At 32.4% G+C, this 14,613-nt stretch overlaps 1 protein-coding gene across 1 annotated transcript in view; it reads right to left on the reverse strand.

Moving 5' to 3' along the window:
- Positions 1 to 5,298: 5,298 nt before the first annotated feature.
- Positions 5,299 to 14,613, reverse strand: part of Cdh9 (cadherin 9, type 2 (T1-cadherin)) — a 138,821-nt gene continuing 129,506 nt past the window's right edge. Inside the window, exons 10-12 of the mRNA XM_005386143.2 lie at positions 10,544 to 10,661; positions 10,092 to 10,343; positions 5,299 to 6,269 (exon numbers count right to left, since the gene is read on the reverse strand). Of these exons, the coding sequence (XP_005386200.1) occupies positions 5,782 to 6,269; positions 10,092 to 10,343; positions 10,544 to 10,661 (858 nt within the window). The 3' untranslated portion in view covers positions 5,299 to 5,781. The remainder of the gene's footprint in view (positions 6,270 to 10,091; positions 10,344 to 10,543; positions 10,662 to 14,613) is intronic.

Below are 14,613 nucleotides of genomic sequence, written 5' to 3' on the forward strand. Positions count from 1 at the left end.
TGTTCTTTATATGCTTTCTAAGCCCTAGTACTTTTCATTTAGTTACAATTGTTTATCCTTTATCTATTGAGTGGAATTCTACAATTTTAAGAAAAGAATGCATTGTACATTTTATGTAGTTGTTTTTCACATAACTTTGGTATCAAAAACTCAAATGTGAGTGTTTATATTCTTCTAAATAATATATTCCTTTCAATATATACTTATAAATTTATACATATTTTGTTATTATTTACTGGTATGGTTAAGAATTGCAAAATAAATGTATAATAATTGAATGTAAGGTAAAATGTTTTTGATAGTACCATTCATAATATTTAAAAATTCCAGCAAATATTGTATAGTAGGACTTATAAATTTAATTGTGTCAAAGACACCCACAGCAAATAAGCAACGCAAATGAAGGTTATTGTTGTGTAATTGTCCATATGAGACATTTATTGTATCAACTAATTAAAATATAACTTTTTTATTATTTACACTTCAAAATACTCACTATATAATAATAAAAAGATTAAATAATTACCCAGGAATTCTTTTAGCTCATAATGGAATTATAATGATGCAAAAAATGACCAATAACATTATTTGGGAGATGTGTAATATACATTATTGTATAAAAGTTAAGAATCTATAACTGGAAACTGTGAGACGGGAAAAGCTCATAAATTTCAAACTTTTGAGACTGTTTTAGAGCATTTTGAATTTTAGTCCTTTAAATTAAGGACAATGAAGTACTATCTATACAAATATTATGAATTCTAAAGAAATCTTCAAACTCTGAAAAGTTCTAGTCCCCAAATTTGTCATAAGTGATGTTCAGATTGTGCTTTGTAGAGTGGAGGATGAAGGAAGGCACAGAGGAAATATTCAGTGTACTACTTGTCCTTTAGCACCCAAGTTTTGAAGGAGAGATCAAGAGAATTTCCAGGCTGATGGTGAGAGTTGCAACAAGCATGAGTATTCAGCAAGAAGCATGCTCAGCTGTTAATCTACACAGACTAGAAGAGTACGACAGATTAAAGGAGAGAATATTTAAAAAGTTTAAAGTTAAGTTTTTCTTGATAGCCATTCTTTCTGGGGTGAGATGGAATTTCAGTGTTGTTTTAATTTGCATTTTTTGAATGAATATAGATATTGAACATTTTTTCATGTATTTATTTGCCATTAGTATCTCTTCATTAGAGAAGTATGTATTCACCTCAGATGCCCATTTATTGACTGGGTCTTTGAATTTGGGGGTCTTATTTTTTAAAATTATTTACACGTTCTAGATAGAAGTCCTTGGTCTGAGGGACAGTTGGTTAAATATTTTCCCAATTCATGTGTTTTCTTTTCATTCTGTTGGTGATTTCTTTTGATGTCAAATCTTTTTAATGAGATGAAATCCCAGGTTTTTATTCTTTGAAATATTTCCCATGCAGTTTGTTTTTTGTTCATGAACTCTCTGCCTACACCTATGTCTTCAAGATTTCTACATACTTTTTCTTCTAGTAGATTTAGTATTTCTGTTCTAATATTTAGATTTTTGTTCATTTTGACTTTACTGTATGGTGATAGACGTGGGTCTAGTTTTAATACTCAGCATGTAGAAAGCCAGTTTTCCCAGGATCATTTATTAAAGAGGCTATCTTTCTTCCAGCAAATGTTTGGCCCCTTTGTCAAACATAAGATGTTTGTAGTTCTTTCTGCATTTTGTAGTCTATTCCATTGATCCTCAGGTCTTTCATTGAAAGGAACACCTAGTACTTATATTGTTTGAATAATTTCACATGTCTACATTGGGTAATCTGAACAACTACTTTGAAGATAACACTATGCATTATGCCAACCATTGTTAATTTCTTATAGTCTTGTTTTGAAATTCTGTATTGCTTTTATTGTTTTTCATTCTCAGATATATATCTATATTTGATTTTCTCCTTTTTTAATCTGACACTACATAAAGGACACTTATATAAATGACACAGAATTCAGTGGCACAATAATGAGACATAGGAAACCAAACAATAGTTAGCAATGAGACCTTAAACAATGTATTTAACCTTGGCTATAATGAAATTAAATATTGTTTGGGAAGGATGACTATACATTATTGGAAAAATATTCCTCTCAAGATTGTAACATGTTGAAATATCTAGGTATTAAACCAAGATTACAGCAGGATGTAAGACAAAAACGGATCATACAACACTCTGAATATATCTTCAAAATATTTTCTAGGAAATTATATAACAGAACGAGAGAAATACAGGATGATTCAAGGGTTATCTTCTGGCTAGGGAGAAAGAAAGAGATGTCATCAGGTGCATTACCCGTAACTATATCGTAGGCATAGGTGAGGAGAAAGATTTATAAGTGAAAAATACTAGTAAAATTTTGGACATGTTGATTTTTAAAACTCTATTTTATATGAAATGTAAGTAAGTTAATTTAACACATATTCAGATTACTTGACAGATGAAAATAGGTGGTAAAATTTGAGAGTTTGTATCTATATAATATTTATACCTATTTAATATCTAAATACAGATGTATAACAACTGGGAGAAAGATGTGATCATTAACGACCAGAATTTTAACAGAATGAGCAAAGAACTGGAGCTTGGTCCACTCTAAAGCCAGGAGGAAGAGAACCAGTAAAAGAAGTAGTAAAATAACAGAATAAGCAAAATAATAAAGCGGTACTTATGCCAAAGTGGATCAAATGATCAAGATCAAATATTGTCTATGGCGATATTTTAAATTTTTTGTCTGCTTGCTTTTTATTGTTAATGCTGTTTTATTTTCTTTACTAAGTTTAAAATGTAAGTCATTGAAATTTATTCATTATATCTGAGATCAGCATTAAATGGAATAAAATTCAAGTGGTATGTCAAAGTTCAGATAATTGATACTCACTGAAATACATTCAGATAGAGTATGGTAATATTATTTTGAAAATTATTGAGAATTTTAAATAAAACAGTAAAAATAATTTCAATTATATTTGGATAATTATTACTCAACTGCTTTTAGTTTCAAGCAGTACAAGCTAGATAATTTATTTCATTTAGAAAGCAAACATACATCAGACTATGATATTCTTGAATGTAACAATTTGAAAGTCAATGAGATTCAAATGCTAAAAACCAATGTTACAAAATTTATTATGTGCGCTTAAAGGAATAACGTAATCTAAACTCAATATGGCAAATATTATTATGTGTATGTCTTCTGAGAAGTTTAATAATTTCTTTAGTTTATTAGAAGGAAAATACTAAAATCTGGTCCATCTCAGGAGAAATAAATTATCCAAAAATATAAATTTTATATATTTTTGGAAAATTATAGGAAGTATTAGTACTAGATTTTTGATAGTTTTATTTAGTACATCAGATACTTCTGTAGGATATATGTCAATACATTAATTATGAAATCTGTTAATTATTGTCTTATGTCTAAGATACATCAGTCATTTCACAGACAAAGGGAAAAAATACTGTGATATTAACTTCATTATTGGAGGTAAAATATACTTAAATTCATATTACTTAATAATCCACTCTAAAAATTTTATGTGAGTTCTATTCTTTCTGCTATCACTATGATTCCCTTATAACTGTAGGTCTGTAGCTTAAGGGTAACTTGGTTTGCTCAAGTGCTCTTACTACTGAAAAAACTTGGGAGAGCTTTGTAACTACCAACTCCCCCCTTTCTGGCTCATTATAATTTCCACCTTTTTACACAAGCATTACATATGCTTAGCAAATACATTTACAATTTTTTATATATTTCCACTTAACTCTAGAAATTATAAAATAGAATATATATAAGAAGGCTTACAAGGTTTCTGATAAGGTTTTAAGACTTTTTTTTTTGGTACTGGGATTCAAACTCAGGACCTTGTGCTTGCCAGGCAGGAGCTTGTGCCTGCTGAGCTATAACCCTCTGATAAATTTTTGTGACACCTCAAACTAATCTATATCATTAGTCTTAAATATGTAGCTAATCCATGCTATCATAGCCCCTGCAATTGGCTAATACTATTTTCAAAAGTAAAACTAAGACTTTATTAGCTAAAATAAAAATAAAAACAAAATTTTTCTGTTTTCTGGGAAATTATAGTCACTGGAAAAATTCCAAGTAATTCTTGATTGCTCAGTGTAATTTTCAGCATTAAATATATATGCAATATGTTTTACCAATTATTGAGAAGTTACTGAGTCTTTAAAATTTTTTAAATTAATAACAGAATAATTTGTAAGTATCGATCTGTTATTCTGGAGGTAATTGCCATTTAAAAAGTTACTACAATAGAGTAATCAGTGTTAAACATCCTCCATATCAAGTCCATCTGAGAATAAGCGTGAGCAGGACATTTGCCTCTAAACAGATGAATAGTTACAGAAGGCAAATATAATCATTGTCATAGAAAGTGGGTAGTGCACATTCCTACTCTGAAGTTTTCGCCTTTTGGTTTAGGCTTATGCTCAGCTAACTCAGGACAAGAGAAAGTGGCTGAAATACAGCCATGGCTGTATTTGAAAGATTTGTAAACAGGATTGTACAGGTTTCTTTTCTCTTCTTCCTCTTCCCGCAGCTTAGGATGTTTATTATTCTGTTGTCTATATTCTCCACCTTCAGTAAACCATCAAATCCTTGTAGATTTCTTTTCCCAACATTTTTTTCTGGGAATTCTTTCCCTAATTCTTTCTGACCTCCTCAAAATTTTTGAGTGTCCTTAACAAGTAATGTTACTTTGGTTTTTTGCAACCCTTCCAGTTCATAAATCCACATTTTAAATGTTGTGGAGCAAATTGCCTGAACATAGGCAAAAATTAGAATTATTTCTTATTTTTAAAACAACATTATTCATAAGGGTGGTTTAGCTTTCCCATCTACATAACATCACTGACACATACTTCATTTACTCTCAAATACAATCCACTGGTGATAATAAAGACTTGCAAAAACTTGATTTATTATTCACAACTATATATATTTTATATTCCAAATGTATCCCATAATCTAGCCATGGTTATACAACAGCAGATCAATAAACATTTATCCACATTTATGTAGTTGAAACAGAAAAATAGCAATTTGTACCAAAGCTCATTTATAGTTCCGCTTTACTTTCCACATCCCATGCAGTGACTTCTTAGCTTTTTCCCTGAGTAAATCATGTTCTACATTTACAGATGTAAAACATTTCATTTTTGAGTTCAAAATTGCCCCCTAGGAATTAAATAAAATGAAATTTATATTTTTATAAATACTAGTTTATTTCATAAAAATATAAAAATATAAATATACATTTATAAAAATATGAATGAATTAACACAAAGACATTCTTCAACTAAATAAATATGGCAGTAGTAGTCATTCCTATTTCATTAGGGATATACTTTTTCCATATTAATTTACAAAGCAGTTGCACAATGTTTAATATAATAGTAAAGGTGATTGAAAGTCAGTTAAGAAAACATTTACAAATTTCTTATACCTAAGAAAAGGCACAAAAAGCCTTTTTTATTTTTATTGATTATTGATATGATATAATTTTCTTTCAAGATTATTAGGCAAAACAGGTGAACTGGTTATTATTACTGTTTTTAAATCTATATCATTCATATTCATTCACATAAACTTACTGATTAAGAAAACCCTTACTAAGACAACACTTATGTATTGATTGTAATTTTGATTTTCGATAACTCCTCTGAAGAGAATGCAGGCCACTCAATCTAGTAACAAAGACAGTACTTCCACTAATATTGATCAAGTCATGAAATACTCTTAGTCTCGGTCGCTGTCATCACCCCCATACATATCTGCCAGTTTTTTAAAACGAGGCCCCCAGTCGCTGAGGTAATCGTAATCTTGGTTACAATCAGCAGTGAGAGATTCTAAAGAGCTGAGGGAATTCGCCACAGAATCATTCCCTTCATAAGCATAAGTTGCCAAAGAATCGTAAGGAGGTGCACTTGGATCTGAGTCATTTTCTTTTAATCTTCGATGGATAAAATCCTGCACGTCAATGTTTTCCCACAGGGGTACAGTCCTCCGGATCTGAAAAATAGTTTCAGGCATGACGTCTCGTCTAACTTTGCTGTCTTCTCTTGCTTCTGGGTTCCGTAAAGTGCCAATGTCGAAAGCCTGTGTGTCCTCTTCCCCGCCTCCTTCGTCATTATAGGTCACGATGTTGTCGCGGACATCATCCTTTGAAATGATGAGCGGTTCCTTTTTCCTTTGCCTCTTCAATGCAGCAAACAGCATGACTAAAACTAGTAATAAAAGATGAGGAAATAGTAAGATTCCGTGATCCAAGATAAATACACATCTAGGTGTAAAGATTATGTAATTGAGTGCTTGGGGTATCTCTCTCATAGAAATTCAGAATACCTGAGCCCAGTATTGTACATGCTGCATTGAAAAAAGAGTAGATATTATAGTGTCATTAACTTATTTCCAAACCCTATGGGTCTCTGCCATTTAAAAAAAAAATTGTACAATTATAATTATTGCACTTAGGCATTTACAAATACCTGACACATCACTGCTCCAAATGTACATTTGTTTAAAAATATGCAAAACTGCTAAAGTTCCACTGTCACTATCCCAAATGTGTAACAATTCAATATTTTTAATGATTCAAGATAATATATGTACAATAGTACTTATATGTAAATGCATGTATACTGACATTCATATTAATACGTTATGTGTATATATGCATGTATATGAAATGTATGCATATGTATATACACATATACATACATTTATATACATACCTATATACTTGCATAGACACATAAATATATGAAATTGGGTGTTTATCCCATCCCATATTGCACATGTTTGGCTAAAATCCTTAACTGATCTGGTTTTGAAAACCCACTGAAATATCTGAAATATAACTTTTAGATTTATAATATAATATTCCAACTCAAATTCATCTTTGATAGGTACTCATATTGTAAGATAGCAAAATACTATCTCGCTAATGAGAATTTTCTGAATTCAGAGAGTGCTATTTGAGCTTTGGGGCTGAAATGTTAATTTCATTCTATTTGCACTATTATTTTGTTATTCACATCCTTTTGATGTAAATTTAACAGTGAACATCCTCACATGTACTATACTGTATTATTTCTAGTTGTAGTACCTGAACTTAAATTATTATGATATATTTGACAATAATACTTTTCCTAATAAATACAAGTTGAAATTAGTAAAAGGTGAAAGATTTATACAATCTGAAGAGAAACCAAGACTATTACAAGTTGAAATTAATAAGACACGTTTCTGCATACTGAGGCTTCATTGATACCATCCTTGGGGACACTGTAACTATGCCGAGTTAGTCTAGTTTTTTTTTTTTTTTTCTTTCAATATGGGCCACTATGCCTTCCTCAACTGTTTGTTAGGAAGAATTTTTTTCCAAATCATTGCAAGCATTATCACTTAGCCTCCACAGAAACAAATTTGGATTCCTGAGTTATATGCAGATATATCCTCAAAATATTAAAGCCCAAGTGTAAAACTGAGCTATGCCTGTACTCTTTCCTAATATACAACAAACACAAGTTAAGTCTCAGCTAAATCTGACCACCACCAAACTTCGGATGTACGCTAGAAAGAGGCAGCCCTTTCACAACTTCATATGGAATGAATAATTGTTTTAGTTTTCCACTCTTTGTTAATAAAATAACATTAAATTAAAATAGAACTTGTTTCTTCAGTTATAAATATTTACTAATTCCTATAAAAAGATTACAGAAACTTTAATAATTATTTTTTTCTTTCTTGCCATGTGAAATTCATATTTCACTTTCTAGACTGAAGTGTTTACTTTGAGAGATAAAGTTGTAATCAGGGGAGCTAAGATAAACAATGGAAAAAGTAATCATTATAGTCTCTAATCTGTCACTAGAACTTCAGCTTCTCTACATTTTGAAAATGATCATATTCTTAATGATAGCAGCAGTATGTGTAACAATGAAACCAATAGAAATCACAAATATTTCATATTACATTCTAGTTAAGCAGCTATCTCAAAACATTACTGAATTTGAAATAGTAGGAAAATACATTATGTATTTTTATTTTCGTTAGGTGATTTTTCCTTATATAGTTTATTCTTATACATTGGTCTCTTTATCAAGTGTTATCTACCTATTTTTGTCTTTGTAGTTCTAAGGATTGAACTCAGCTCTCATACATGCTAGGCAAGCACTGTACTATACAATACCCTTTGTCCTCTCAGAAATTTAAATTGTTCTCTGGGTAGGCTTTTGAAGATCATTAGATTGCCAAAGGAGACTCTAAGATTTCAAATTATTTATAAATTTTTGGTTTTTGAATTAATATTTAACCTTGCTATATAACAAGAGTAAACTAAACACCACATTTTTGGAAAATGTATCAGGGTAGATATAAAATGTTATTTCCTATGCTCTATCATTACCTTGCAAAGAGCAATGTCCTTTATCTATAGAATGTGGTAGGTAGTATGTGTGGCATTAGTATAAAGATTTGAAAAAACAGCAAGAATGTGTCTTAGTAATTTTGATTATAAAACCTTCTGTATTAGAACCAATTTTATCTAATATAATAGAAAATCGCTCTATATTTAGGTAACATACTGGCAAGGTGAAAAGGAAGAAATCTTGGCCTTTTATATTGTTCCAAGTAGAAAGGTGGCCATCTATTAAAAGCAATAGTAAAAAATGTCTAATATTTCTGCATAAAGAAATACTATTAACTTTGCTATGACAATATTAGAATATTTTAATTTACTTGGGGGTGTTTTTGTTTTCCAGGTGTGCAGGAAAATCATGTGTATCATATCATACAGAAAATTAAAGAAAAATATTCAATGCATGTATATTCACTTTACTGTAAATTGGGGAAGTAGAACTGTTTGAGCAATTAGAACAAGATGAAATTTGTAGCACTTAGCTATAATGGAAAGCCACAATTTCTTATTCATAAGGACACAGATATATTTTCCAGAGGAGTTGAGCTTGGTAGCAGCAGGTAGAGGTGGGGACAGCTCCTGGTGAGGGTGGCGGTAGTGCTTATGTCCTAAAGCATTGTGAGCCAATGCTTTTTTCAGTACCTATATCCTCTTAACTGAAGCAAATATTGTCCTCTCACATCCACCCGTCCCCTAGTGATGTCCAGGAGGATATCTGGCCAAAAAGACTTCATCCAGACAGCTTGAAAGGATTAGTGGTGAAAAGAAGCCAGCACATATGAGCATTAGAACATAAATTTGGATAGCTGTTCTGCCCGAAGCACAAGAATTTTGGATGAATATTTGATGGAAATAATTTTTTGGAATGTTTTAGAGTGCAACAACTGTTTAATTGAATTAAATTGTTGTCCTGTTAGTGCGTGCTCAAATGAAACATTTGCTGTTGGAAGCATGCCTTAGTTTAGGAAATACGACAGGGCTAGTATGACCACAGTGTCACAATGAGTTTTTTTTAAAGCAGAATTTTGACTTCTAACAGTGTCTTGCACCTGTACATAACAAGTGCTATGGGGAGGATATTTGTCTTTCTGTGACAATTTTAATGCATTTGCCAATTAGACATTTGATATATAAATTGATGTGCATTAATATTATTTGTAAAGGTAGAATGGTCTTTGGTTTTGAGAATAATATAAAAGAGAATTTCAAAATACAACAATCTGTGTTTAGGACCTAATAAAAAGGCTATCTAAAAAGTTAAATTCAGTACAGTATTAGGCCATTGTATAGTAGAATAAAAGTGTTTACCTTGTAGAGGTGATATAGAGATTGAATCATTTATTAAATTGAATGTCTTTGGAGCATGACTTACCAAAGTTATAACACTTAATGCGATAAAATATGTTTAAAAATATGTATATAACATTGCTGTTATGTTCTCTGGCATTATGAGAAACCTAGATCTATCCCCTCAGGATAAAGGAAATATTCTCTGTGTGTATTGGAAGGAATAAAGTTCATCAAAGAGTGTGAATGGTTAGCGGTGGGGAGGTATTGTTTCAGGCTGGGCGGAGGGTGGTGGAGGAGTGTGTTCCGCGGAAGGGTGCATTCAGAAGGCGCAGCTTACTGAGCAGGATGAGGACACAGAGAAGGATGGCGACCAGAGCGCCCGTGCTCAGCCCTGCAGAGAGGACCAAGGCCTCCGCATTGCAGGACTGCATGTTCCCTTGATTGTCGCAGGCACACACACGGATGGTGAGGGTGCCAGTGCTGCTTTGAATAGGGTAATCATTGTCGAAGATTAAAATTGGCAGTAGGTAGGTGCTCATTTTGTTGCGGCTGTAGCCATCTTTTCGAGTCATGATTCCGGCTGTATTATCTGGGGGAGACAAAAAAGAAACAAAACAAAACACAGAGACAATTTATGCTTGTTTGGAAGGCTGCAAATGCAGATTTCTTAAATTATGCTTTTATCTTTTTATTTTAAAGATAAAAAGATCAAAATAACATAGACAAAAACAATAAAAATGATACAGGCTTAGAAAACAAAATGATAGGAATTATTAGAAAGTTCTGTACCTTTATTGTCTACAATGGTGAAGTTTGGATTGAGAGGAAATTCTGGCACAGGTTCGAAGAAGAATTTATGGCCCCGGGGAGGGTCATCTTTGTCCATTACACTGATTGTCTGAATCAACTGAAATCAAAAAAGGTGAATTAACCTAATTAAATGGAACAAAAACCAATTCTTTTTCTAGTTTAAGATACTTTAAGAGTCGGCACTTTGATTACTAAGGTTAAAGAAACAATGAAATGCCATTTTAAGAAAATCATGCCAAGATATATTTTAATGGTTTCATTTAATGTTTTCAAAAATAAAGTACTCAAGACTAACACTCTGCAAGTGTTACTTGTGAAGCATCTCAAGTCACCATTTTTTGCTTCCTGATGACTGAAACATTTGACCTTAAAAAATGAACATTCTGATACTATCTTCCATTATGCTTGTTGTAAAGCACCTGTCTGTTTCATTAAAATTTGCTTACCTATCTGGTTTGTACCACTAGAAAATAATTTTTCAAAGGAAGAAAATGTGAAAGATGCTTTTTAAAATGTAGAAGTGCTTTCCAAAACCACTCCTTCCCATTAACAAAACTATTGATGCAGTTTTGGACAAATTTACATCTTGTGATGCAGTATCATAAAGAAGCATGTTAAAGATATGGGGATAGTTGGAAGAATTATAATGCATATGTCATTCAGATTGCTTGCTTATCCTTTAATGTTATTTACAAAGATCTAAGTATAAAAGTACTTCTCAGGTTTTATAAAATCAGTACTGAAGTTGCAAAAGTAAAGTGCTTTTTCACTGAGATCAATGTAAGTCAGAAGTTTGCCATACACGGTGGTATATGTGTTCCCATGTTTATAGCAGCACAATTTGTCATAGCTAAATCTTGGAAACAACCCTAATGCCCATCACCTGAGGAATAGATAAAAAAGAATCATTATCTTTATACAATAGAGTACTACTCAGCTATAAAAAAGTTAAATTTGAGACAGTTATAGGTAAATGGAGGCAACAAGAGACCATATTCATAAGTGAAATAAACCAGACTCACATGTGTAAACCTCACATTGTCTCCCTAGTATAAGAAACTGAGAGAGTAAATAAGACCTAAAAGGTAAAATACAAACTATGAAAGGGAAACTGCTCAAAAGGAAAGAACTGGGATGGGGCAATGGAGAAAAGAAGGAAGAGAAATACATATATACATGTATATATATATGTATATATATATGTATATATATGTATATGTATATATATACATATATATATACATATATATTTACACACACACAGAGCACTTAGCTAAGATAATTGCACAGCTAATTTCTATTAGTTCATTGAAAGGAACATTTAGTGTTTATATTCTTTGATCAATTTTGCATGCCTGTACCTGGAAATTGAGCAATTACTTTGAAGATAACAATATGCGGTATAATAACCACTGTTAATTTCTTATCATCTTGTTCTAAAATTCTGTTTCAATTTTATTGTTTTTCTTCTCTCTTCAAAAGTAAAAAAAAGGTCAGGCAGAAGTATCCCATGTACATTTCATTGTAGAAAAAATGCTGCACTGTGTATCAACGTCCTTGTGTCTCTAGGCATGAGTTTGCCATGTGTCTGATGTGAAGTTACAGTCATTTAGGTACTTGTGATTTCAGCTTCCTATTCTAGATAAACAGTCACACCACTTGCAGGTATTCCAGTGAACCTTCTGTAGTGTTAATTATGGGACGTTCACAGTAGTTTAACTTACCCATTCTTTTGACTATCCTGTGCCCTGTAGAGCCACAGCAACTTGAATTCTCCCTGGTCAATACTTTTACACTTTATCTTGATATTAGTGATAAATTCATGCACTGTATTGACACAGTGAATATGACTATATTCCTTTATGAAGTGCTCCTTTTTGGGGGGGGTGGTTCTCCAGTACCAGGAACCGAACTCACGACCTTGCGCTTGCCAGGCAGGCACTTTGCTGCTGAGCTAAATCCCCAGCTCTATGAAGTGCTTCTAAAAGTACACAATTAGTAGTACAAAATTTAACTTTTTTCCTTAGATAATTGAAGCTCAACCTAAGAAAAAAATTACATAACTTCTATTGGTTTCGCTCAACTTTCCGACCATTAACAGTGATACAAGTTGAACGGTTAGCAATATTTTAATATACAAAATTATTGGCCCTTTGATTACATTCTTAAAGTTATTGGTATGATTAGATGGACCCTGGCTGAGCCTTTTAAAAGGAAATATATATATCACTTGCTTAAATAAATTTATTTTGACTTTGTTGGCTGGAATGAGTTGGCAATAGATATATTAAAATTATTCAGCTGCTATTAGTTATAATCTGTTAATATCAAATGTCAATGTAGAGGGCACTGATAACTCATACAAATCAATACAAGGCAAACAAGCTAACTCCTAAATGAATAAAGAATATCTATAGGGTATGGTAAGCACGTGCAAAAGTTGTAAATCATAGTACCATGAAGGTGATGTTATCTGAAAATAAACTCATTACAGATATAACCACATGAAAGGAAAGTCATCCTGGAACAAGGAGGGCTCTATTACAATGACTGGGGTCTTCTTAAAAAGAGATAAATTTGAACACAGAAAAAGATACAATGCAGTGATGGAGACTGAGATGGGAGTTATTACTGTCTATACCCCAAGGAACACCAAAGAATTGCTGGCCTCCACAAGAAACTAGAAGTGTCCACGAAGGATCCTCTGTAACTCAGAGCATATCGTTGTCATAAAGCAATGGTGCAATTCTAATCTCCAGACTTGTGAAAGGAAAAGTATCTGTGCTTTTAAATCATCCACTCTGTAGTATTTTTGGCCACATCAGGAACATGATACAATTGTGTTAAGAAAAAAAAAACACAAAAAATGTGCCTTTCATTACTGCCATTTCATAGAAAGGCATCCAACTTCAAAAAGTTTGAAGGAGTTTACACTAAACTGTTTTGAGATGTTTAGAAGTTTGCAGACATTTAAAATCTAGAGGCACCTCAGTAAATATGTAATCATGCATGTGTGGTAGAAGTATTATGTTTTGGAAAATTATTTGGCAAAATGTAATCACAGTTACTTTGATTATAACATCAGGGAGACAACACGGTAGTAAGAAAGGTAGTAAGGTAGTAAGAAAGTATAACATACTATAATACTCACTGTAATGCGTCTGCTAAAATAACATTTTGTGGTTAACAAAATGTCCACTTGTAGAGGAGTAGTTGAATAAATTCATTTGTGGCCATGTTATAAAAATTAAACCTCAGATAAAAATTAACACTGCACTGAGAATATGCCTGTTTTATCTTGCAAATAACAAAAAGAAAAAAAAATAACTTTGAGTGAGAGCAACTATGTAAAGATTCCACATGGATTAAAACATTGTATTTTATATTGTAATCATTTCACTATGAAGCCCAAGCTGGGCTCAGACTGCCTCAGCCTTCTTAAAGGTTATGATTACAGGTGTGTGGCATTCAACCTGCTTTCACTTAATTTTTTTTCCGTGTAGGGGGAACATGGTAAGTGTGTTTGTCTCACTTATCTGTGCTACCCTGTATAAAAACAGACTGTGTGGTTTATACAGCAGATATGTATTTTCTCACAGTTCTGGAAGCCGGAAGTTGGAGATCAGACTGTCTGCACTGTTGGCTTCTGAAGAGTGCTCTCTCCCTGGCTTGCTCTCTCTCTTTAAATCCTCAAATAGCCTTTTCTCAGTGCATGAGCTCAGGAAGAGGGAGACAGCATAAGATCTCTGGTACCTTAGCTTACAAGAAGATTAATTCTGTTGGACTGTCCCTTGTCCAGTACCAATAACTTCATTTAACTTTAACACTATTTTAGAGACCTCTGCTACAAACACAGGCACACATTTCTGGAGGCAAGCATCATACTGATAGCAAAACCAGAGAAAGACCCAACCAAGAAAGAGAACTACGGACCAATCTCCTTAATGAATATAGATGCAAAGATACTCAACAAGATACTAGCAAATAGAATGCAGCAAATTATCAAGAAAATTATACATCACGATCAAGTTGGATTCATTCCAGGAATG

The sequence above is a fragment of the Chinchilla lanigera genome, unplaced genomic scaffold, assembly GCF_000276665.1.
Source record: "Chinchilla lanigera isolate Chin_1 unplaced genomic scaffold, ChiLan1.0 scaffold00025, whole genome shotgun sequence".
Taxonomy (NCBI): domain Eukaryota; kingdom Metazoa; phylum Chordata; class Mammalia; order Rodentia; family Chinchillidae; genus Chinchilla; species Chinchilla lanigera.